Source organism: Monopterus albus, unplaced genomic scaffold, assembly GCF_001952655.1.
Source record: "Monopterus albus unplaced genomic scaffold, M_albus_1.0 scaffold11.1, whole genome shotgun sequence".
Taxonomy (NCBI): Eukaryota; Metazoa; Chordata; class Actinopteri; order Synbranchiformes; family Synbranchidae; genus Monopterus; species Monopterus albus.
This window is the reverse complement of record NW_018127891.1, coordinates 923,904-946,872: the sequence shown is the minus strand read 5'-3', so window position 1 is coordinate 946,872 and position 22,969 is coordinate 923,904. Positions and strand designations below refer to the sequence as shown.

At 38.2% G+C, this 22,969-nt stretch overlaps 3 protein-coding genes across 3 annotated transcripts in view; 1 reads left to right on the top strand and 2 right to left on the bottom strand.

Annotated features, from left to right (window-relative positions):
* Positions 1 to 1,034: 1,034 nt before the first annotated feature.
* pnrc2 (proline-rich nuclear receptor coactivator 2) lies at positions 1,035 to 2,933 on the top strand. The gene is made up of 3 exons (XM_020590261.1): positions 1,035 to 1,242; positions 1,778 to 1,996; positions 2,410 to 2,933. The coding sequence occupies exon 3, from the start codon at positions 2,433 to 2,435 to the stop codon at positions 2,901 to 2,903; it is 471 nt and encodes a 156-aa protein (XP_020445917.1). The 5' UTR covers positions 1,035 to 1,242; positions 1,778 to 1,996; positions 2,410 to 2,432; the 3' UTR covers positions 2,904 to 2,933.
* A 4,977-nt stretch (positions 2,934 to 7,910) lies between these two features.
* fabp10a (fatty acid binding protein 10a, liver basic) lies at positions 7,911 to 9,453 on the bottom strand. The gene is made up of 4 exons (XM_020590207.1): positions 9,166 to 9,453; positions 8,839 to 9,011; positions 8,443 to 8,532; positions 7,911 to 8,050 (listed from the first exon to the last, which is right to left on the bottom strand). Exons 1-4 carry the CDS (start codon positions 9,230 to 9,232, stop codon positions 8,000 to 8,002), a joined length of 381 nt encoding a protein of 126 aa, XP_020445863.1. The 5' UTR covers positions 9,233 to 9,453; the 3' UTR covers positions 7,911 to 7,999.
* Positions 9,454 to 10,033: 580 nt separating this feature from the next.
* Positions 10,034 to 22,969, bottom strand: part of myom3 (myomesin 3) — a 21,192-nt gene continuing 8,256 nt past the window's right edge. Inside the window, exons 7-22 of the mRNA XM_020590122.1 lie at positions 21,725 to 21,881; positions 21,020 to 21,126; positions 20,610 to 20,654; positions 19,744 to 19,880; positions 17,108 to 17,252; positions 16,074 to 16,133; positions 15,222 to 15,289; positions 14,420 to 14,530; positions 13,999 to 14,086; positions 13,342 to 13,380; positions 13,053 to 13,158; positions 11,702 to 11,865; positions 11,523 to 11,559; positions 11,282 to 11,304; positions 11,139 to 11,194; positions 10,034 to 10,938 (exon numbers count right to left, since the gene is read on the bottom strand). Coding sequence (XP_020445778.1) covers positions 10,669 to 10,938; positions 11,139 to 11,194; positions 11,282 to 11,304; positions 11,523 to 11,559; positions 11,702 to 11,865; positions 13,053 to 13,158; positions 13,342 to 13,380; positions 13,999 to 14,086; positions 14,420 to 14,530; positions 15,222 to 15,289; positions 16,074 to 16,133; positions 17,108 to 17,252; positions 19,744 to 19,880; positions 20,610 to 20,654; positions 21,020 to 21,126; positions 21,725 to 21,881 — 1,613 coding nt within the window. The 3' untranslated portion in view covers positions 10,034 to 10,668. The remainder of the gene's footprint in view (positions 10,939 to 11,138; positions 11,195 to 11,281; positions 11,305 to 11,522; positions 11,560 to 11,701; positions 11,866 to 13,052; positions 13,159 to 13,341; positions 13,381 to 13,998; positions 14,087 to 14,419; positions 14,531 to 15,221; positions 15,290 to 16,073; positions 16,134 to 17,107; positions 17,253 to 19,743; positions 19,881 to 20,609; positions 20,655 to 21,019; positions 21,127 to 21,724; positions 21,882 to 22,969) is intronic.

Here is a 22,969-nt window from a genome sequence, read left to right as displayed (position 1 = left end):
TTGGAACTAATAGGGGTCTATTAAAAAGAACAATCTCCCTTTCCCATTTTCATTTCACCACTTTGCCAACAGTTGGAAAATGATAAAAGGGCAACATAGCGATGTAAGAAATAATCAGATCCTTCATTTAAAGAAAAGTGCCAATAGCCTACCAGTTTCAAAATACTACAATTAAAAATTTCTCCTAAATTCAAAATCTTATTTAAGTAAAAGTACCAAAATATTATGAGTAAAATTTAAAAATAATGTAAAAGTAGGCCTATTTATGCAGTAAAATGCCTCCTGTGACTGAAATATTATAGCCTATATGATGATATGATGTTGTTACTCAACTACACACTTTTTTAGTAACTCATCACTTGTCAAAATGGTTGCAAACCATTGATTTAATCTTTATTTTGTATTTTATTATGTTTATCTTATCACCTTGTCGTTTGTGTTTTTTGGTGTGAAGTCTCATCCTTAAAATCCTAAGCAACACTACTCCACCATTGGGGCTAAATGATGAGATGGGGGTGGGTAGCTTACAGACAAGAGCTGTTGTGTAGTCATTAAAGTCTATTGCAGCTGTTTCAACAACAGATTGTGGTCTCAACCCATCATAACAAGTTTCAGCTGAGAGCACAGGAAGCTGTGGTACAACGCATTTGTTTTACAGTAATAAAAAAGTACAAAGTACCTCAACAAATTTAAAGATTGGACGTGTTTACCTTGTTATTTGAACAAAGAATCGACAAAGCATAACACAAAACTGCTTCTACTGTTATCCATAATATTCAAGTAATGTTGTATGCAACACAGTAGTTAGTTCCTGTGTAATAAACTTTGAAAGGGTAAGGCTTTCGATGACTGGTTTTTGTTTTGTGTTCTCACTTCTCACAGGAAATACCCTAACAAAGGAGGGAGAGGGACTGACGTATCTACTCTGGCAACAGGCGTGAATGCGTCGCACCGTTTCTTCGCTGATTGGTCGCTCAGTTTAAACTCGGTACCTGATTGGTTAGAAATGGGTAAGAACAAACGACATAGTTCTGTTGTAGATTCCATTTTGTCGAAATTTAGAAGGAGTCAGTAGGGAGAGGTGTAGGTTATATACGGCCACGTCTAACACCACAAAAGCTTCTGGGGTGACGGATTTGTAGGAAGTATAGTTTGCTGTGCTTTCTACGAAATCCACAGGGTGATTGTAGAGGCTAATACTCTTCTGACGAAAGGCTTAAACAACCAAGCCTGAAGAAGTCGGTAAGGGAAACAGTTTTGTGCGTCGTCGCCATATTGAACTCAATCTTTCTTTGTTTTGATGCCAAAGTGTTGTGACATTGATTTGTTAAATCGTTATCTACTTGACCAATGATTCGGATTATTAATCAGATGTAACCTGGATCAAGGTTATTATTATAGGTTGGTTTTTGTAGCTCTTAAAACCGTCGCATAGCCATTTTGCAGAACAAAGCGACTGCAGTTAATGTCAAACCAGGTTGGGGGGCGCCTAAACATAACATGTCGCAGTTTTCTTATGTAATGTTATTGTGTTGTTGTGCCAATCGTCTGTAGTTAAGTTTTACACGGTGTTATTTCTTCATCACGAAATATAGGTTTTGTGATTTATTTATTTATTTATTCTTTTGAATTTTGCAGCGCAAGATGTGACGCACTTTGAAATACGTCTCCTCCTGGATGATACTTTAAAGGAGTTAATGGACGGATTTCAACACTGTCCTTCTTGTTAAATCATATCCGTTTAACATCACTGAATAATATTTTCGCCCACTTTAAGGTCTTCGACTTCTTGGAACATCGTGCGCCGAGGTGAATTGATGTTCAGCTGGGCTCCGCGAGAAAACAACGCTCATCGGCACATGAAAACCTCATACTTTTCTGGACACAAAAGTGCTGCAAAAAGTAGACAGAAAACTATTTCGAGGACCTGGGGCCCGATAGGAGGCGAAAGATTAAAGAGAGATTCCTGCTTTGCCAACTTTCTGACAACAAAGAGGTGAGCAGGAGCTGCTTTACTATCGGTAGTGTGTGGGGGAGGGGCGCCGTGGGCCTGGTGTTGCTGCACTTAGCCCTGTGTGCTTGTTGTTACTTAGAGATGTGGGGGTGGGTACGCACTGTCAGGTTTTACCCTGCAAATAAATACCATGTTACTTGAGCGATAACAATACATTCTCAGATTATGAGAATGTACTTTATTTCTATTTTTTATCTCTTCCTAATGCACATTCCTTTTGCTTGTTTGCACATTACTTTACTTTATGTTCTCTCAGCCTTGTATTGTACATGCACGTGCACATTGAGTCGCTGTACCAGAGTAAAATTCCTTGTGTTCAACAAACCTGGCCAATAAAGCTGATTCAGATTCTGATTATCACTGCACTTGAATAATTATAAATTTCCATCATGTAGGTGACACGTAGTGCAAAAGCAATATGGGAGGTGGAGAGCGGTACAACATTCCAGTTTCCCACCCTCAGTGTCCTTTGGCCAAGAAGAACCATCAGCTTGGCCGGGCTAAGCAGAGAAGCCGTGACCACAATGTAACAGCAGCATCTACAGGAGGGGCAGGGGGCCTTCACCATCATGGCCACCGCCGGAGCGACAAAGGCGCAGCCTACCACAGGTCTCCAGAGTCGCGGCAGGCCGCGTCTGCAGAGAAGAATGCTTCTGTCCGTTTTGCCACCAGCTATGATCAGACCTGGGAGGGCGCAGTGTCTCACCTCAACACAATCCTGGCCACCCAAGGAAGTCCGAGCTATGCGGGGCCTAAGTTCAGTGAGCCACCCTCACCCAGTGTGTTGCCCAAACCCCCCAGCCACTGGGTGTCCTTCCCAATGGGCTCCTGTGACAACAAGGAGATGATGGCCTTCCAGCTCAAGAGCCTTCTCAAGGTGCAGGCCTGAGGGGGGGCACCCACACTCAATCAAAAAAAACAAAAAAAAAACAAGCCATTGCATAAACTGGCCCTCTTTTCAGGGTGCCCACCCACCAGGAACACCTCAGAGCTGTAATACTATTTGTTTTTAGCTTGATCTCTTAGAGGGTTAGGATGCATTTGCAGCAACCCAACCCATTTTTTAAAACCAATATTTAAAAATATTACAGCCATGCAGCCTTGCTGGTCGGTGATGCCTTCAGTGGAGTCGGTTTATGTGGTGACGAGCTGGATATCCGTTGTACTTTTGTTTTGTTCTTAATATTGGCTATCAAAGCAGATATGAGTGTGTTTTCTTTTTCCAAACAAGGGTTATAGTATTAGGTCAGGTAAGTTCCCATCACTTTTATGGTCCATTTCTGTGGACAGACACATTTTTTAATTTACAGAAGTTATCATCTTCTTTTGGGGCCACTTTTAAAGCATAAAGTCAAATTTGTAGCAGTCTGACAGGGCCCACTCTTGTTGTTATGTATAACATTTCTTGTATGGATTGGAAAAGACACTCGACTGCAATTCTGCAGGGAAAATGCTATCTTACTGGAGGTGAAGCTGTGGTGAACAAGTATAGATTAAGAATATAACCTCAAATTTGAAGGGTAGTTAAGAGACCATGGCACACAGGCCTTAGACTTTCAACTCCTGTACTTTTTTTATTGCGCTGTGCGCACATGCACTATGGGAGTCACGCTTGTCTAAGGACCAGAATATTCTATATCATAGCATTATTTTGTACAAATCCTTTTTTTGTTCTGGTTGAAAGCTGTATGAAGTGCTGTGTGTAACCAAAGCAATGCTTTTTTTTTTTTTTTTTTTTTTCCTTTTTTGGTCAGACTGTATGTACAATTGGCTTTGTTGCCATTTTAACCTTGCCAGCCCAAGTGGTAAATTGGTTAGTCCCTGGGTCACCTTTTAACTGTACATCTTTTCAAATCAGTACTGTTATTCCCAGTGGCGGGCCGTGCATTTGGTACCTGGGCCTTCAGTGGAGACTTACCCAACTTAATTCACCTCTTAATACCACCACTGTATGTCGCAAATATAGAGACCATCAATGCTATACAAAAACGCAATATAATAAAGTGTGGCATTACAGAGAGAGAGGTATTTCGCGTATTGAGGGTGAATACCATTTTTACTAAAGCAAGAAACCCAGTTAAGACAACTCCAAAACCTCTACAACCGCAACTATGATCTCTACTTTTCAGTTCCATCGTAAGCCCTTTTCTAGTTTTGACCAACCAATCAGAGGACGGAAAAATGCTGACATCATTGTAGGCCAGCTAGCTGGCCCTGTGAGGTGAATTTGAAATCTGATTGGTTAAAGAAGCAGTCCCATTGCTAATATAGTTTAAGTTACATGGGCCAGCACTTCTGATTCTGAAGGCCCTGGGCAGATTAGATTGACATGGCAACACATAGAGGCTGAAATCTGATTGGACAAAAAAAATCTAACATCCACATACACGTACTGGAAGCGGTGCAGCCAAGAGAAATGCTACGAAATGAAGAGAACAGACTGTTGGGAATAAATTAATACAATTTCATGTAACAAATATTAGAATTTCGGTTGTAAATGTAGGTCAGTGCTTCTAATAGTGTTTAGGCCAGCAGAGAAGGCCTTGCTGGCCCTGACGGCCCGCCACTGGTTATTACTCCTTAGTCGCTGTCTGTTCAGGACATTGCTGCAGCTTAACATGCGGAAGAGGGCCAGGCTTAGATGTGGGCTTTGACTCACAAAATGTGGTCCTGTTGGCTGCATGCATTTGTAAGCAAGTAAGGCAGAGATGAAGAAGGTTTCTGAAGTGAAGTGGCCCAAGGGACTTAACATTAAGCAGGAGGCTGGTGTTTGTTTACACAATCTGTCTCTGTGTTTGACCATCCCATAAGCAGCAGAGACTTGCTGCCTTTTACCTCCGCCTCTTGCAATGCAAAGACAATTTTCAGTTTTGACATTTTGTTCCTCATCAGTTACAAGCCAAGTTGTTGTGAAATGGAGGCATAATTGGCTTTCTCCCTATGGGTTCTCCTTGATTCAGTTCTCTGAGGAGACTGTTTTTGCTTTTCCTTTGCAGAATTGGTACTTTTATAGCCAGTCTAAAAATGACAAAACAAATTGCTAGTTAGTGTTGAAGAGCCATGTAAATAATGAAATGTATAAAGTACTTGTAGCATATGTACATTTGCAGACCAAGTTTGTGGCCTGCCTGACAAAAGTATTTTTAGTAATAACACTGAATGTGTAAGACATGCTAAGGACATGTCTTTACTTCAATACTTAAGAATATTTTTGTTAAAAAAAAAAATCTGCCTATAGCGTTTGTCTGGATCCCTGCACTGCAATCTTTCAAGAGATCTTGCACACATTTTTTTTATTGTTTTGTATTGTGCAGTGTAGGGTGAAAGATGCTAAATGCAAATCGAGACTGCAACAAAATATCAATTGGATCTTGGGAGACTTGCAAGTGTTTGGATTTGAGTTCTGATTGTGTTTACAGTATGTAAGCATGATGGTTTTAGTCTTGAGTTGATCTGTTTGTGCCTAAGTTGAAACCCATGCTGAAATTATTTTCATTAGGTGGCAATGCCACAAATTGACCAAATGTTTTTAACAGAACCACATTCACTTCTTAGCTGTTCTTCCGCCAGCTGACAACTGAAGGTGGCCCCATGCTGGTTTAAGTACTACCTTATATTTGGTTCTTGATGTAAACATTTTCTTGTCCTGATTGGGTTGTGCATGGCAAAGTCTCCTTGTTCTACATTTTAACCTTTTAATGAATTGGCCATGAATTTGTCACTGAAGATGAAAAGAAATGCGCCCTTTTTGAGATTTGGTATGAATTGGTGTTTAAAAAAAAGAAAGCAAACAAACATGGACTCTGAATTGATGACATTTTACAAAAAAACAAAAACAATAAACCCCTTTTCCCCTACTATTGTTTGTGCTTGAGTAATATTCTGCTTGCTTTAATACAGGATTTTTACAGCCCAGGAACAGACCTTTCACATTTAGTAGTCACAACCGGTTATGGCCGTCGGAACGCGCTTCCTATAATCCTACTCACAGTACAACTTGGGTGTAATAAAAAAAAAAATTAATAATAATAATTTATTTTTTCATTGCTGTAGTACACAAAGTAAGCTGTGACGATGACGGTACTTGGGAACACTAAATATTCAGTTGACTGCTTTACTGAACAGTACATGAGAAGCATGGTCATACGAAAATATATTTAGACAAGATTAGGCAGTAACTGTTCTATACATTATTCAACAACATAGAAACACAGCTCCTGCTGCTACACTTTCCTTTGGCCAGTTTTTTCCTCAGTGCAACAGAAACATCCTCAGACACCTATAAAAAGGGGCTTTGGAAGAACGCAGTGGCAATCAGCCAGGACCTGGAGCGAAAGCATGACGGGGACATGGATCTAGAGTAGAAGTGAGATGGAGATTGTCCCATAGACCTTTTTGGGGGATATGGAGGTTGGGTGGAAATATTCTGCTGGGTTGTGGGACCCGAACTTGTTCTTTTCACTTTTTGGCTTGAACCTGGAAGATGAAAGGGAGTGGGACACAGAGCAGCTACATGATCCTGGCTTTTGGTGTGTTCTGTAATGATCAAGGGCTTCTGTACCTGGTGAGATAAGTGCAATTAGCGATGAGGCAATGCAACAGTTATGTAATTATTGTGAGATGACAACTATCTTGTCATTTTCACAGCTTCTGCTCTGTGTCGACTGTAAGACTGTAAAGAAGGAGAGCGAACCAGTTTTTCAGGTTGCAACTTGTGACCAGGTTAAGACAACAATGGGTTCTTCCTCCTCACAGACACTTGTTATACCAGTCCTGAGAAGGCCAGCATGTATCCCCTCAATTTAGTAAGCGACCACAAAAATTAAGAACCAAGACCTCTTCAGTTTCAGTAATCTTTCATTTTACTTTCTCCCTTTGTCTTTGTGTATTGGAGATAAATGAAGAGAAAAGGGTTAGATGTTGGTGTATGCCAGGGTCTGTCAAAATGTCCTAACTACATTAGCCCTCGACTGTCCTTAAATTTTAAATAACAGTGCCAATATAGCATTAGAGTTTTATTACATTTATTTGACAAGTTCAATATGTTCTACAGTTAGGAAGGTTTCCCGATTTAGCTCCGAATTGTTTACTTTTTCTTTGATCAGATATTTCCAAAGATATTTCCGTAAATAAAGCAAAGCTCAACTCACTTTCAAGGGCTCTCAGAACTCAGAGGATGGCACTCGTAGAAAGGACCTGTGGTGATCATAGCTGCAGCTCTGGGACCATCTTTGCTGGCCATCATGATCATCATCATCATGGTGGGAGACATTGCGAGGTGAATGGTGCTCCTTGGCTTTTATCTGGCTAGGAGCTTGAAGGACAAACTTGACTTGATGCACGCAGGCTTTATTCAGTGTTCGGAGATTTACGTGAACGTATTGACATTTATGTTGCAATGTTTGCCAGTGATTTCCAGTTGTGTAGCCTATATACAATTAATAATATAATTAATTTATTAACACGGCCCATGTATGGATTTATGAAAAGGAATAATCAGGAGAAGGGGTGAGGGACATGTTTTAGATGAGCTTTGCTTTATTTACGGAAATATCTTTGGGGGGTTAATTTAGGTTTTTTGAAAATTTATGAGTCAGTGAGCATCCTTGCTGTCTGCACCCAGGCAAGAAAAATATTAAAGGCTTTTGTAAAATTCTAGTGTATTGTACGGCCTTACCTGAATTCAGTGTTTCAAAACTGTTCAAGACCTATAGATACTATAGACACACCCCCACCACCAGCAGGGGTCTCAGTTAATCTAAACTGCCATCAAAACCTTATCAACCCTTTACTTAAAATATTTTTTCCACAGGTCTGTTTCACTATTTGCCTAATTCATATATAATATTTATTTTACATTAAATTGGAAATGAGTAGATCATTATAAAAAGAGTCGTGCATGGGCATTTGGACAAGAATGTGACACAAACCACATTTATTAAGCAAAATGTTTATTTAAATAGACTGGTTTCTTCAGTGCCAGGTTTATATCTTTTTGCTCTTCCTGATGAGGGTTGTTGACCCCTTGGTCAAAGTCTGAAACAGGATATGAAAAAATGAAGCAGATTTGTGGCTAGTAGTGGTGGCACGTAACTAAGTACATTTGCTCAAGTAAAACACTAATGTACATGTACTGTTCTTGAATAGCTGAATATTCATTCTCCTCTACACAAGGAAATATGTTTTAATTACTTTTCACCTCACTACATTTATTTTACACCTGCAGTTACTAGTCACTTTAAAGATTAAGATTCTATATGTGAACATAAGATTATTTTATAATATACTGTTTTAAATTACATCACAAACAGTATCAATAGTTGTTAAAATGTAGTGGCACTTTGATAAAAGTATGCTTATGTTAACCCATCAGTAATAATATTCCAATCATTTATTACAACACTGAGTTCTGGTAAGGTATACTGTACCTCAACCATCTCTTCTCCCTTGAGCTCTTGGATGTGGCAGAACGTTCCGGTTCTGCAGACCAGTTTGCCACCCTCCAGGTTAACAGTACACTGGGGGTCAGAGGAGGAGACAGTACATATCATAGCTCTCCCAAAACAGGTGTGGACCCATAAAAAACTGAACAAATCACTGACGTGTGCAACATTATCATTACCTTTGAAGTTTCTGAGACTCTGTACACTTGGAGGCTCATTACTAAATATAAAAATTACCTCTGCTTTAAACTTATTAAACTACACTTACATATATGTCACTAATTCAAGAAAACAGTAATACTGATAATGCTGATTTGGCATTGAAGTACTTTGTAGTTGCTATGTTTCTTTCAAAATAATAGGTCAATTAGAATGACAAACCTTGACCTTTTTGCCATCCATGGTGGTGATTTCGGCCTCCCTGCCAATGGTAAAAGAGTTGGTCACAGACTTTCCAGGGGTCTTGGTGGTGACAACAAAGTCGTTGCCATTCTGCTTGATCTCAGTAATTGGCTTGATATCCTTGGCCATCTTGATGACATCTTCTGTGAGTCCTGTTGAGCAAAACACAGTACAGCACACAAATAAGGCCTGATGACTCTCTGGACTGCAAAGTTGTGTTGTCTGATATTAAACATTATGTTTTAAACCAAGGCAAAATGGGCACTTTATTTTCAACTCCCAAACAGTATGTCTTTCTTTTCTCACCCATGACATTGAGGAACTCTTCGTAGTTCTCTTGAGAGTAGACCTGCCATGTTCCAGTGAAGTCCATGTTTTCTAGAAGGTCTGGTTCCTCCTTTACCAATGTGCACCGGAGTCTGCAGCAGCTCTGTGAGGCTCAACACAATGTGAAGAATGTGACTGTGCTCACACACCTTCTTATACTCAAAGGCAAAGAGGTTCTAGTGCTATGTGTAATGAGTAACATACCCCTCTGAAGTAATCACTGCTGTTTGAACAACCTGGAGTTCACTGACAGGAAATATGAGCAGATTGGTGCAAGTACACTAATGCATGCAGAAGTATGGTGTCTTGCATAATAAAAAAGACAAATTTTTACATGCAGCATTTTTGCATTGTTGTTTGTTTGGGATAGAAGAGAGACAGGAGAGAAAACATTCATTTTCTTGTGAGGATCACTGAGCTCAGTGTGTTGTTTAAGAACAGAAACGTGCTAAATATATTTGTAAAATACATTAGCTATTAGCTATATTTACATGGATTCTATCTAAGGGCTCATTTATGTAACATACAGTAAGTTCTTATCTGAACTTATCTGTCTGCAATCCTCCCTCAGTGTGCCGTTGGACCTCCTAGTGTGAATCTACCTGGACAAGGGAAGCTCTGTCAAAAGGTTAATGACACTATATATTGTTTGCTTTTAAAGTGCAAGACAAAATCTCTTGCAAAATCACATGCACACATACAAAGAAAGCCACATTTTAAAACTGGATCATTTCAATTTATGAATAAATGAAGTTTTAATGAATAAGAATAGTTAGATAATGTACCTCTGAGTGAAAATAATGCACAAGTGAAAATGTTTTTTATTGCTTTATTCAACACACACATACACACAAACAAATTACATATCTAATTCACCAAACGCTCATTCCAGTAGCTGAGGGGCTTGCAGTTTGTGTTTTAACAGCTGCATCATGACAATTAAGTCAAGTCTGTAACTGAGCAATGGCTGCTGTGGCCATAGCATTATTATTAGATAAGGTAATGTAAGCTAATGTTAGCTATCAATATAGGAGCTACTGCTAACTAACATTAGCTAACATACCTGGACATATCAAACCCCCCCAAAAAAAGGTGCAGCAGCAAATCCTCAGAACATATTAAAATGAACAATGGTGCATGTCATTGCTAATGAATTTTATCTGTAAAAGAGAAGCAGTGTTATTTTTCTTTCAAAAATGATATAACTATATTATATATAATATAGTCTCACTTCAATAAAGAAACAGTAGGCTATGTCAAATGTCCATGAAGTCCATTTAACAAAGTTTGACAAACAGCACTCTGCAATTCTACATCTCCTTCACAGGACCAGGCCTGCAAACGCTGACCTTGGATTAAATGTTTTTAAATATAGTCAAAAGTACACAGAGAGAATATCTATCTATCTATAGACTAATCCTCAGTTAAAAAAAAACCCTCAATCTGAAGCATAAGATTAATTTCTGAATTCAGTGTTCAGTCTTAACCCATCTCCACAGCGTTTGTTGGAATCTTCTCACCATATCTGTAAACACTCACAGTCACTTCAACTGTCTCAGACCCATACTGGTTTTGTACGGTAATACTGTACGTCCCAGAATCTTCCATGGTGACATTGCTAACAGTGATGGTGCTGCACTTGGGCTCTTTAGTAATGGTAAATTGGTTCTGGTTAGCAATCTCCCTGTCATTACGAAACCAGAAGACCTCTGGAGCTGGTTCACCGTCGATGAAACATGTCAAACACAGAGTCTGAGGAGAGGACAAAGATGAGTCAAGGAAATATGAAATGATGAGCAACAGAAAGGATCAAGTCTGGAAATGTGAAACTGGCACAGCCAGGGTATGATTCCTGCACAACTGCATGACATAAAATATCTGAGCATACTGTGAATGAATGTGTCTCTAGGTAGCTGTATAATGTCTGCATTGTTTTCTGAAAAATGTCATACCTTGCCCTCTCTGATGGCTACAACATCAGGAAGACCTCTTGTCACTTTAGCCCGTTCTGAAACAAAACAAGACATCAACTGTAAGATATTTTAATCTTTGTTAACAGAACGATCTCAGGATCAACGCATCAGCTGTGACTCACTTTTCTCAGCAATGGCCAGTTGCCTGTGGGATGAAAACAAACGGTCAAATCAATGTGGCATTGCACAGTATCAGGCAACAATAATCTGGTTTGAGATGTTTTTCAGTTAATAGTTTATAAGTAAGTCTGTTTGAAAATAGTCTGTTACCTCTGACCTCTCAGTGTTTCCTGTTAGTGTCACAGCAAGCCATGCTAGATGGATCATCTAATGTACTGTGTGTGTGTGTGGTGCAACACTTACTTCAGCCTCTGGTGCTCCAGCAAGGTGTCAGCAAAGGCTGATGGAAGTTAAAATGATGATCAAGACAAAGTCTACTCAATAAAATCTAATCCCATTTGCTCTGAAATGCTCTCATAGTATGAAAATGCAATAGATTCATTTAAATAACACTTATAGACCACAATGCTTTTACTACCAACCTTGTCCAGACAGGTCAAGATATCGTTTGTGTGTCTCTTTCCCATCATACATCTCCAAAGTGTATTTGCCTTTATCATTCTCTGTTGGGTTGAAGATTTCAATCCAGACTCTCTGCATACTGCTGCCAGGCCTTGTCCTGGCTTCCTGGTCAATCCTTTTCTCCCTGCAGAGGAAGCAGCACAGAGACCGATACTGCTATGTACACTCTATTTTTATATGCCAGAATCTCTCCAAAAATATGCACATTTGCATTCTTTTGCCCTTGACCAAAGTAGTGGCCCTAGAGACAGTCCAATGGGGATGAGAGTTCTGCAGCCTGCTACTCCCAGTAGATAAAATCTACAAGGTAACATGTACAAAACACAGTTTGAAAATCAAGAACATCTTCCTTCTTATTGCAGACTGTGTAACAAGGCATCAAGAATTAGAAAATCATAAAACAGTGTAAAACAAAACAAAACATTGACTTGTATTTACAGTTACAATTTCGAATCATATTAAATTAATTTTAGCCCAAACTAAACATTTGTCTGCATTATTCTCCTGAGTTCATTTTTGGTTGTTCAGTTTTTGAAATGCCTTCCTTAAAGGCCCAGCAGGTGGTGCTAATACCCTTACTGAAGAAGCCAGCAACACCCTTGCCATGTCAGATTCTGTATTAGAATTCTGTATACTACATACCAGTGGTGGAAGAAGTACTTAAGACTTTTTACTTAAGTAAAAGCAGTGTTCCATTAAATTGATTATAATAAGCAGGATGAACCAGGTGTTTCAGGGTGTGCCCCCAGCTGCCACATGAGAACGTTTGCATATAGACATCAAGATCCAGCTGTTGTGTAACATTTAGATATTTAACTTTTTATTGCTAGTAGCTGAGCTTTATTAAGTATTTTACAGGCTGAACTTTAGCTTAAAGGAACCAAAGATTTATACCCTATAAAAAGAAATGTCACAATATTAATATTATCTGTGTCATTTACTGTATCTTTTAGCTTCAACTCTGTTTGTTTTTGTGTGTGTGCATGTGCAGTCAAACCACTATGAGTGGTTACTTTTTATGGCCTTTGCTGTACACTAGCAGTACCTATGCCCGTGCTAGTCTCATACAGTACTACATCTTCCAAAACTGCTATCCTGGTATCAGTCATAGAGCTCTGCAATATTGTGTGAATAATTTTTGCCCTTTGCAGTAACATTTACAGTGCTGCACTTCTGTGGCTTGCAAGGAAACAATGTTATCACACTGAAGGGAAAAGAATAATTTAAGATGTTATGAATATTTCCTCCTTGACTGTAGCTGCACATACAGTAGGATGTTAGGTCAAAGAGTTCTTCTGCATGTGGACTCACTTGAAGTACCAGCTGGTCTTCAGGTAGCTTATATAATATTTGAGTGAGCAGTAGAGCCTGAAGCCTTCAGCGGTGCCTTCAACACTCAGTGGACCAGCTGACAAGGCTGCAGAAATGTAGAGAGAGAGAAGAAAGTTTGCATGCATTTCAGTTTCCTTGGCAATTTAAAACACAGTATTATTTATCCGGAGACCTCAAAACATTAATATTCCGAAACAACACATGCTTCTATTAATTAACACGGCTTTGAGTTGTATCATCCTCGTCCCAGTGCAACACAATAACTCACCACACTGTTTACTCAAGTGCTGCAGAAGCTTCTCATACTCTGCAAATAAAAAGAGTAATTAAGATTTCAGACAGTATTTTACATTGCTGCTGGAACCCAATAAATACCAAACTCAAGATCAGAGGTACAGACAGTGACAAATTAAAAGACAAACCATCATAAAGTGTCTTAGTAAGGTGTTGGGCCAACACGTGCCACCAAAACAGCTTCACTGCAACTTGGTACTGACTCTACAGGTCTCTGAATTCTACTGGCGGGTTCAACATGATTCTTCCAAAAGATATTCCCTCAGTTTATGTTTTGATGATGATGGTGGAGATGCTGTCTAACAAGTCAGCCTAAAATCTCCCATAGGTGTTCAACCGGGTTGAGACTTTGTGGCTGTGGAGGCATAAGCATATGATTCAGTGACCCCTTGTGCCCTATGGATGAGGGCGCTGTCATCCTGGAAGAGACCACTCATTTATTCTGGTTTTTCCTTTAATTTGTCACTGGTCTGTGGGTGGCTGAATGGTGAGGACACATAATAAGATAAGAAAAAAATATAACAGCCTTGCTTATGCTATTAATAGAAAATTTGTGGCAACTAACATAGAAAAAGGAACAAATGGGAATTAGTTTTGTTTTTTGTTCATTGTTGATAAGGTCATATCTCACCATCATTCAGTAACTCTAAGGTGCTGACATCCTCTCCTCTTCTATCAGACACCACAGCTCTGTATGAGCCTGCTTCTTTCTTTGTGATCTGAGGCAAAACCATCCATCATATTAAAATTAAACATATTCATAATTTCAAAAATAAAATATTCATATCCCTGGAGAACAACCAAATACTTAAATTCATTGTTATTTCTTGGTTAACCTTAAACTACACTCCAAGGTGAACCTGGGAATGTCTCAGAATAATACAGAATAAGACTTGACTTAATCCTATAAACATCAATTGTCTCTCAGTGTGTTTATCTTATTTTCTCTCACTGTACAGCTGCCATTCTAGAACACTGTTTCACATTTGTCTGCATTCTTAACTCCTCTCACTGCATCTAGTAGCCTCAGAAAAAAAATTCATGTTGTGTACCTGTGGCAGGGTGAGTGTGCTGACCCCTGACGACTGATCATACACAACCCGGTTCAATGGCACGCCTTCTTTAAACCACTTGAGAGATGTGTCCTTGTTTGTATTTGTCACCTGCACAAGGAGAGACATACCATACCTGTAAAAACTGTAGAGGCAAAAATGGAAACTGTGTGTGTGCTTTATCTTCTGGTTATTTAGGTTTAAGGGTATTTTATCATTTAGATGTGGTAATCTCATTTGTTACTGTTTTGAATTGTGTGTGTGTGTTTTTTTTAAATGGTTTTAAACAGCTCTTGGGTTGTGTTGAGGTGCCATTTACATTTTATGTAGATGTAAATTTTATGTGGTTTTCATTCAAGATTTACATTTTTGTTTACATGTGAGGCTTAAAAATATATTTGTCTTATACTGTTAGTCTATAAATCATTGTTATTTATGCCTATCCTGGGATTTTTAATCTCATAGAGGCATCCTGGTTAAATGAATAAAATATCATTTATGTAAAATGTGTGCTTACCATACACGCATTGAAAGAGTCAGATTCACTGTAGTGAATTCACTAGAGATTCATTAGTTTAACATAAGCTAAGATGTAACAGAAATGATTTAGTAAAGTAATAGCAAATGTAGAATATGTCCTATACGCTGAATATTTCTGTTGCTATTAGCAAAATACTACAGTAATACCACTAAAATAAATTATTTGGTTAATTGCAGTATAAGATTTTCAGGGCTTCTAACATAATGCTATGTTAGTTCTGTTATAATATTTAACAGACTTATTTAGTAAATGTAAAAGTACCTTGCACTTTATAATCAGTTCACAGTCCTCATTTACACTCCATGACAAGAATTCCTGAAAATAGGGTCCTGGAGAAACAAAACAAAAAAAAAAGGTTATCCACCTGTACTGGACTGTATAAACAGTGACAATCGGACATTTTATTCAGTGAAGCCAATGAAACACGAATACACAATAAAATGTCAGTTTACAGTGATTACAGCAATTTATGGCTGAGTGATAAACCACAGTGACAGCTAGTGGAGGGACTATTTAAAACAATGTGCGACTAGTATTACAAAATGTGTTACACAGACTTTTGAGTACAAGCACTTTGAACAGTGGACATGAGGTGAGGTGATGTATTTACACAAGTGGGCACTGTGACACTGGTCTCGACACACACACACATACACACACACACACACACACACACACACACACACACACACACACACACACACACAATAGAGCTGTATAGCTTATACAGTAGTTCTATAGCTTCTTCTTATCACATGTGTGATCTCATGTGATGAGAACAAGGAGTTCAGTAGTGCAGGAAGTTTCCTTTCTTTTTTCTGTGGCTCTCTAATTAGAGATATTTGGACAATTCTGAGCAGCTATATTATTACAAAAGATCATCAAAAAGCTTTTGTTAGCTGTACTGCAGTCCTCAGCTTGGAATGAGTAAATGAGAACCACAATACCTTTCAAGTAATATGGTTCTCATTCACTCATGATATAAAACATCGATGCAGAACAGGTATTGTTTCAGCAATAAGTTAAACACACAGAGATCTTCTAGTGTGACTTTTATTGGCAAAGGCCATTACTGTATTTACTGTATGTGTCTTATACTTGAAAACCTCTCACCGGACTTTCTCTGATAGTCACGTCGTTTTGCGTCAGCCAGCGCCAGCGCCTGACGGAACTCTGACAGGGACACAAACAATGTCAGTGCAGAACAGATCCCATTCACTGAGTAACACCGCTAACACCCAGATCATCTGATAAAATAGGTAAAACCAATTCTAGTGGTAAAAGTAAAATAACAACAACAAGAGGTGCCTCTCAGATTACATTATGCTTCAAAATAAAAAAGAATGCAGCAACTACATAGATCAGCTATTAGGCACCCGGAAGTGAAATTCAGACTTTAATTTTGTGAAACATAAAGCCTTATATACCATATGCCACATGGCAGTGTTCATCCATCTGGTGATGGAACATTTACACTGATGCTATTTGTATATACTTTTCAATTACATTTTATTCAAGTAAGTTTTGAGTAGATTTCCCCAGCCTAAATTTTTTCTCCACTCTACCAGGAATAAAAATGTGGTCTGTGGCCTCCTGGTGGCCTGTGGAGCCACTGCAAGTGGTCGATGACCATGCATTCAATAATATAGTTTCATTATGAGAATCAAAATTTACTTCATTTTAATATAAAAATAAATTTCCATGTATTAATTATTGTTTGGGAATAATCCTATTCATTCAAATGTATCAAATTTAGAAAGGCCAAAGTGACTTCCATCCAGTCTGTCCACTACAGTACAGTGGTCCTCAGGTTACTTCTTAGTCACACTGGTGGTCCATTGTTCACAATCAGTTGAACCCTGGCCTACAGCAATCACATTAAAAAGACTGACTTTAAATTATGTTAGTTTTTTGCCAAGGCCCCCAAATTCCCAGAAAGGTAGAAACTACAATTCTAATCTCACCCAAACCCCCTGTTTCAAAGGGGAAAACTTCACAACAATATAGTAAAAATATCATGCCATAAAAATGATTTGAGTCACCTCAAATTTACAATAATGACTGTTTTGTTTGTTCCTCTATTTGTGCTTATTGTTCATTATGGTTTGTAACAAAAACCAATGTGTCTTCTTAATGGTAGGACTCACTTTGATCCACAAAGACCAAAGTGAACTGGCTCTTGGCGCGGCCGTCCCTCAGCTGAGCTGTGTACGAGCCCTCATCCTCCCGGGACAGCTGATCAAACAGTATTTCCACCAGACCTTTGGCCTTGTCAAAGTTGATCTTACGGTGCTGCAGAAGAGCAAACAAGCATTACCACACACAGTACACATCAGCTCATATGCAGACAGATGATCCCAGATGGAAGGTAGATGCTATATTGTACAGATGGTTAGCCATACAGAGAGAATATACTGCAGTGAATGTGAATCAGTGCATGAAAAGTGTCTGAAATGACATGTACACTCCAGATGAAATATTCGATTTTCTAACACAGAAATACAAACAAACAGAGGCACAGTGGAAACAGATTGTGTGCTCATTTTCACGGCTTTTATGTTCATCGTGATAAGTGTGTGCCTTGCATGCTGACAGGCCTCCATGGTGGATGTGATTTGTGATGTGTGGCAAGCCTAAGGGCTCTAATCAGCTAAATGGCTTTTGAATTTGCAAACCTCAGCTGTGATAATTTAGAAATAATGTGTAATCAGTATTCTTCAGATGGAACTCTGATATAAGGAAATAATGGGAAAAATGAAAAACAAGTAGTGAATGGGAGCTGCTGAATGCAGTTGCCCCACATCACACAAACATGAGCAAACAAAGATGCACAAGATGAAGCCAACAGGGTTGCGAAACTGCAGTATATGCTATGCTGTATTTGTTTCTCTGGCTGTGGACATGCCGGTACATGGTTCAGTAACTTTGACGGCAGTGCTGATTATTTTTAGCTTGGTGTCATAATATATGTCTGTGCTGAGGAGGTTTGTTCACATTGTTTCCTCAGTGATGATACTGTTTCTTTGTTTTATTTCATCTTGGTTCGAAGAGCACTTACACAAAATGGCAGGTAAAATCACCATCATGTCTCTATTTTCCACATTCATCTTTTCTATAGAATTACATTATTTTGTCAATAATAGGGTAAGAATGTTTATGAAACTATTTTTTGTTCTCATTTTGCAAGTAGCAGTGGCTTTCACAGAGCTGTTTTTATGAATGTAAATAAATTTGGTGGTGCGGGTATACAAATTTCAGAATGATTTGTACAACCAATAGCACACTAAAAGCAGGGATATAGTCCAGATTGTAAATATGTGGACAGTTATGCATTTTTTATTCCTCAGACTTTGTGCTTTAGCACATTTAGTTGAAAATAAAATAATGGGTACTACATCAAAGTGTCAGGTTTTAGCTTTAATGTGAGTAGGTTTATGTGCATGACTTGGCACTTTAATGTAGCATCTATTGTGTTATTCAGCTTAAATGTGCTGATGCTCAGGCTGAAAAACAAAAATGTCCAGATAATTATGGTCTAGACCGTTTGCATTTGTTGTTAATATGGCTTAATATTTTTTTCTCACTTTCACTCAGTACTACAGAGCTAATATTATGTAGTCAGCACTTTGAATAAAGTTAGTTTGAATATAGTGTCTATTTATTCCACCCTTGCCTTTCGCTGGCATCTCACTAGAAGTGAGACATTTACCAGATGTGGGCTCCTTCTCCACCTTCAGCTCAGTTGATCCTCCTGTCTCCCACATTTTCTGAAATGATTCTGCTGCCTTGCACACCTTTTCATCATCTTTACTGGCAGCCTCAATTTCCTGCTTTCCAAGATGTTTCTTAAAACACTAATTGTTGTTTTTGACTAATAGAGACTTGTCACAAGCACAAATGTATGAGGCTCATGTTAGTCTTGTAGGGTTTCATAACATATTTCATTTTCCCACTTTTTGAGGCTGAAAGAAGAAAAATTAAAGCAAGATCCGACGTCACTAAAGTGAAATGTCCGTTTATTTTATATCATATATTTCAAAAGGCTAAAGTTATGAACCACATGCAGTTTTGTAGTGGCCATATGCGAAATTTTAGGGCATACAGTAAATCAGAATGTCTCAACAACACCACTGTTTCCTTATGATAACTCTAACTTTAAATCATGACTAAATGTAATGTAATGTTACTGTAATGTTATTGGTGCCATTTTAAAAAGGTGGCTAGTGTTTAGACTCTCACTTTATAGCAGTGGGTTCCAAAATAAATCTGAGATTATTCAAGAGATATTGCTTATTTTTCCTTGTTTCTCTCTAATTTTTTTCTTACTGAATCTCTTCAGGCCTCTAAAAATAAGAAAAATCTCTGCTTTCCTCTAAACCTATTATAATGGGACAAAACTATGATGCTATGACTACAGTGAGGTGAAAACTTGTGTGAAGTCATTAATACAGAAAACATTTACTAACCTGAAAGTTAGCATTATTAAACAAAATTCTACCCCTAACTACTGCAATATATAGGATGTTACTCCAACCACAGTTATAGGCAATATACTGTAGGTAAAGTGCTGTTCAGAAAGGTGGCAAGGGTGAAAGTGTTGCAGCAGGTTTTCAGAAAGCAAGGGTAGCAATAAAAACTTTTTGAAAAACATTAAGGAATTTTCAAATAACACACTCCTGTAGGTGTATACTTTTATCCAAAATACTTTTAAGCAACAGTGAAATTCAACAGACCTGTACTTTCTAAGCTGCGGTAAAAGTATAACTTGTACAATGGTTCTTACCGGAGTGCTGGAGATTTCTTGGTCATTGAAGATGAGACGGAGCTCAGCATCATCACTCAGACTCTCTGTCTGAAGCCAAAGACGCACACCACCTTTATCTGTAACCTCCACCTGCCAGCCAGACTTCAGAGCTATCACTGCCAAAGATAAAATAAAGACAGATTGTTACAGTTATTCTGAATCTTAACAGAGGTTTAAATGAACAGTGATATGTATAAATTCATTTCAGTACATTATATACCACTTGTTAATTTCAGTTTTTACACCATATGCAAGTTCTGCAGTTATTGCTGCTATTGTATTTTTAAATCAGTGCTGTATGTCAAAGCTTCCAGACCAGTCGCAAGATGTTAATCAGATCATCTGATGAATATTACTTTGATATAGCGAGTGGATGCCCAGACTGAGCCCAACACATCTGTTGGTACCTGAAGGTTTGGGCCAGGTTTGGACCGAAATTTGGAAACTGTGTTTGGGTCTGGGTTAGGTTTGGACGCCACACTCTCAGACATGGGTCGAGGACAGAAATACATTATGTGGCCTAATCTATGCTCTACTTTGATACCAACTGATTAATAGACTGTCCTCCTACAAAAAACGAGTTATTACGGCCATGCCAAACAAAATTATTTTGACCCAAACCACAATCTTATTCTAAACCTAACCAAGTAATCTTTATGTCTAAACCTAAAGAAACACTGGCAGTTCCATAACTGTAACAATGTGATTATGATTGTTTCCATGATAAAGGTCTACTAAAGCTGCCTTTGGGTCATATTTAAATGTAAAGACAAATGTTGTTGGTTAGGTTGGAGACCTTGGGTAACTTTTCTTTATTATGCATTATAATATCTTATGGTACATACATGGATTTCTGACTTGCCAGCTGAGCTCTCGGAGTCGTTCAAGGTCTGCAAAAAAAGTACAGCAGTTTAAGATTAAATCAACTTTGATCAGGACTCACTTTGTAATGCTACACTAAGCACCAGTGGATACAACAATGGCTTGTGGAGCAAGCTGCTCAGCTGGAAACTTGATTGAGAACAGATGCTTAACTGTACAAGTGACCTTGTGGAAGTGGTTGTGAGAGGAATAATTATTTGCTTCAGAAAAAATCTTGATAACCTTTAAAATTAAAGGCTCTGTATTTCTTTTGCCATCAGGTTCGTAAAAAACACGCGACAAATGCTTTTTTCAATTTGCCTACTGTGAACCATTCTCTCTGTTCTTGTTTAGTGCCTTCACACATTTCAACAACTAAAAAGTTTAATTTTACCTTCAGCAGTGAAGTCGTAGCTGGATGATAGGTTGGGGTTGTCACTTATCTCTACTGTGTAGAGACCCAGATCCTCCTCAGTGGGATCAGTGAAGGTGAGGACTGACCTGTTGAACAAATTGAAAAACAGACAACTGCATCTAGGTAGCATCTTCAACATCTTGTTCATCTGTCCACCCTGCTGCTGTTAGTTTGTGCCATCAGCTATCAGGCTTCACAATGCCTTCTCTCCAGTCATTCCCAATCAACTAAACTTTAAATGAAAATAATTGATCCTTTACATGCTAGAAACAAGTAGAGCAGAGTGCATGTGAGAGCTGACAGGCTTCAATCCAAAGATACTGCTATTCACTGGGAAAACCTGAGAGAAATGTTCCAGAGACAAGAATTTACAGAATTCAATTAGCTCAAATCACATTTCATGTTAACACAGGCTTTATTTAAATCCTGTCATTTGTCTTATTATACTTTGTCCACCCACAGTCCTGGTTCGTTTGAAACCTGTTTATAGTTGTTGAGATTGTGCAGCATTTTGTGGGTCAGTGCTGAACAACCAGTTTGTTCTGCACTGAATGGTTTCACTGAGTCTGAAACTAGACATATGTGAAGTCTTTCTTGCTCATAACTACTATCACAGACTTCTTAGAAGTCACCTAATCATAGGAAAAAGGTTGTACAGTCTTTGTCATACATGAACAACTCTACCTGTTGTTTTTGGTTTCTGCTCGGGCTCTGCTGGCATCAATGGGCTCTGTGTAATTCTTGTTCCAGAGGAACTGGCTCTCATCGTTCATCTCATCAGCCTCGTAGCTCATACATATGAAGCCATCACTGTCCACACCAATCTCAATATTTTTGGTGCCTGAGGAAGATTTAGTTGGTATTTTTATTTAGCTATTGTTTTACCAAGCACATCCCACTGAGGTTAACAACCTCTTTCACAAGGGCACCTTGGCCAAGATGGCAGCATTACAATAAGTCAATACAACATTAAAAACTAATACAATAATAAAATCAAACAGTATGAAGGCAAAACAAAGGAAGGACATTACAAAACAGTTATCAATGTCAGAAAGCTAACAAAAACAAGTAGAAAAAAGAATCATTCATCAATACATTTACAATAGTCAGTGATACCAAGTTCATTTGTTTAACGAAAAAAGAATCATTCATCAATACATTTGCAATAGTCAGTCATACCAGGTTCATTTGTTTAATTTGCCTTTGTAACATATGACATTATGGTTTGTGGCAATACATTTCAGCAGGTAAAATATTTCCTGAATCAATTAATTTGAATAAAAAATATTAAACCCTATGCACTGTCCCCATTCTTTATGTTCTATTGAATTTTGGTATTCATCCATCCATCCATTTATCCATACTTATTTCATCCTAAATATGCTCTTCTTTTGGCTTCTAATTAAATTTCTTATTTTAGCAATGGCTTTCACTAAATTGCACACCCTGAATTTACTGAAAAGCAACACAATCACATATACATAGTCATATATTTTGGCATATATTTTAATAAAGTAAGTTTAAATATTGCACTGGTTTGTTGGTTGTATTTTGGTTAAAACTGTGCATATGCTGTAAATGCCTTTGTATACCTTATTTTTCAGGTGATCATGAAAAAGGACATTTAAAGGAATAGTTTGACATTTTGGAACATTCACTTATTATCTTTCTTGATGAGCCTTAGATGAAGAGATTGATCCCAATGCTCATGTCAAATGAAGCTGGAGCCTTGATGGAGCCAGGCTACTTGTTCCCCTTGTTTCCTGTCTTTATGCTAAGCTAAGCTAACCACCTCCTGGCTCCAGCTTCACAAAAAACATTCCTTGAAAGGTACTCATTGTGCTTTATTTGTATATCCAAAATGCCTGATCAGAAGCTTGTCTCATTACACGAATATTGCAATATACAGTATATGTATATATATATATA

What these genes read in the sequence shown, in the direction of transcription:
- pnrc2 (XM_020590261.1), top strand. Translation starts at nt 2,433, where the DNA reads ATGGGAGGTGGAGAGCGGTACAACATTCCAGTTTCCCACCCTCAGTGT.
- fabp10a (XM_020590207.1), bottom strand. Translation starts at nt 9,232, where the DNA reads ATGGACTTCACTGGAACATGGCAGGTCTACTCTCAAGAGAACTACGAA. An exon ending in TGGATGGCAAAAAGGTCAAG is followed by an intron (nt 8,533 to 8,838) that starts GTTTGTCATTCT and finishes TCTGACCCCCAG; the next exon opens with TGTACTGTTAACCTGGAGGG. An exon ending in AGGGAGAAGAGATGGTTGAG is followed by an intron (nt 8,051 to 8,442) that starts GTACAGTATACC and finishes ATCCTGTTTCAG; the next exon opens with ACTTTGACCAAGGGGTCAAC.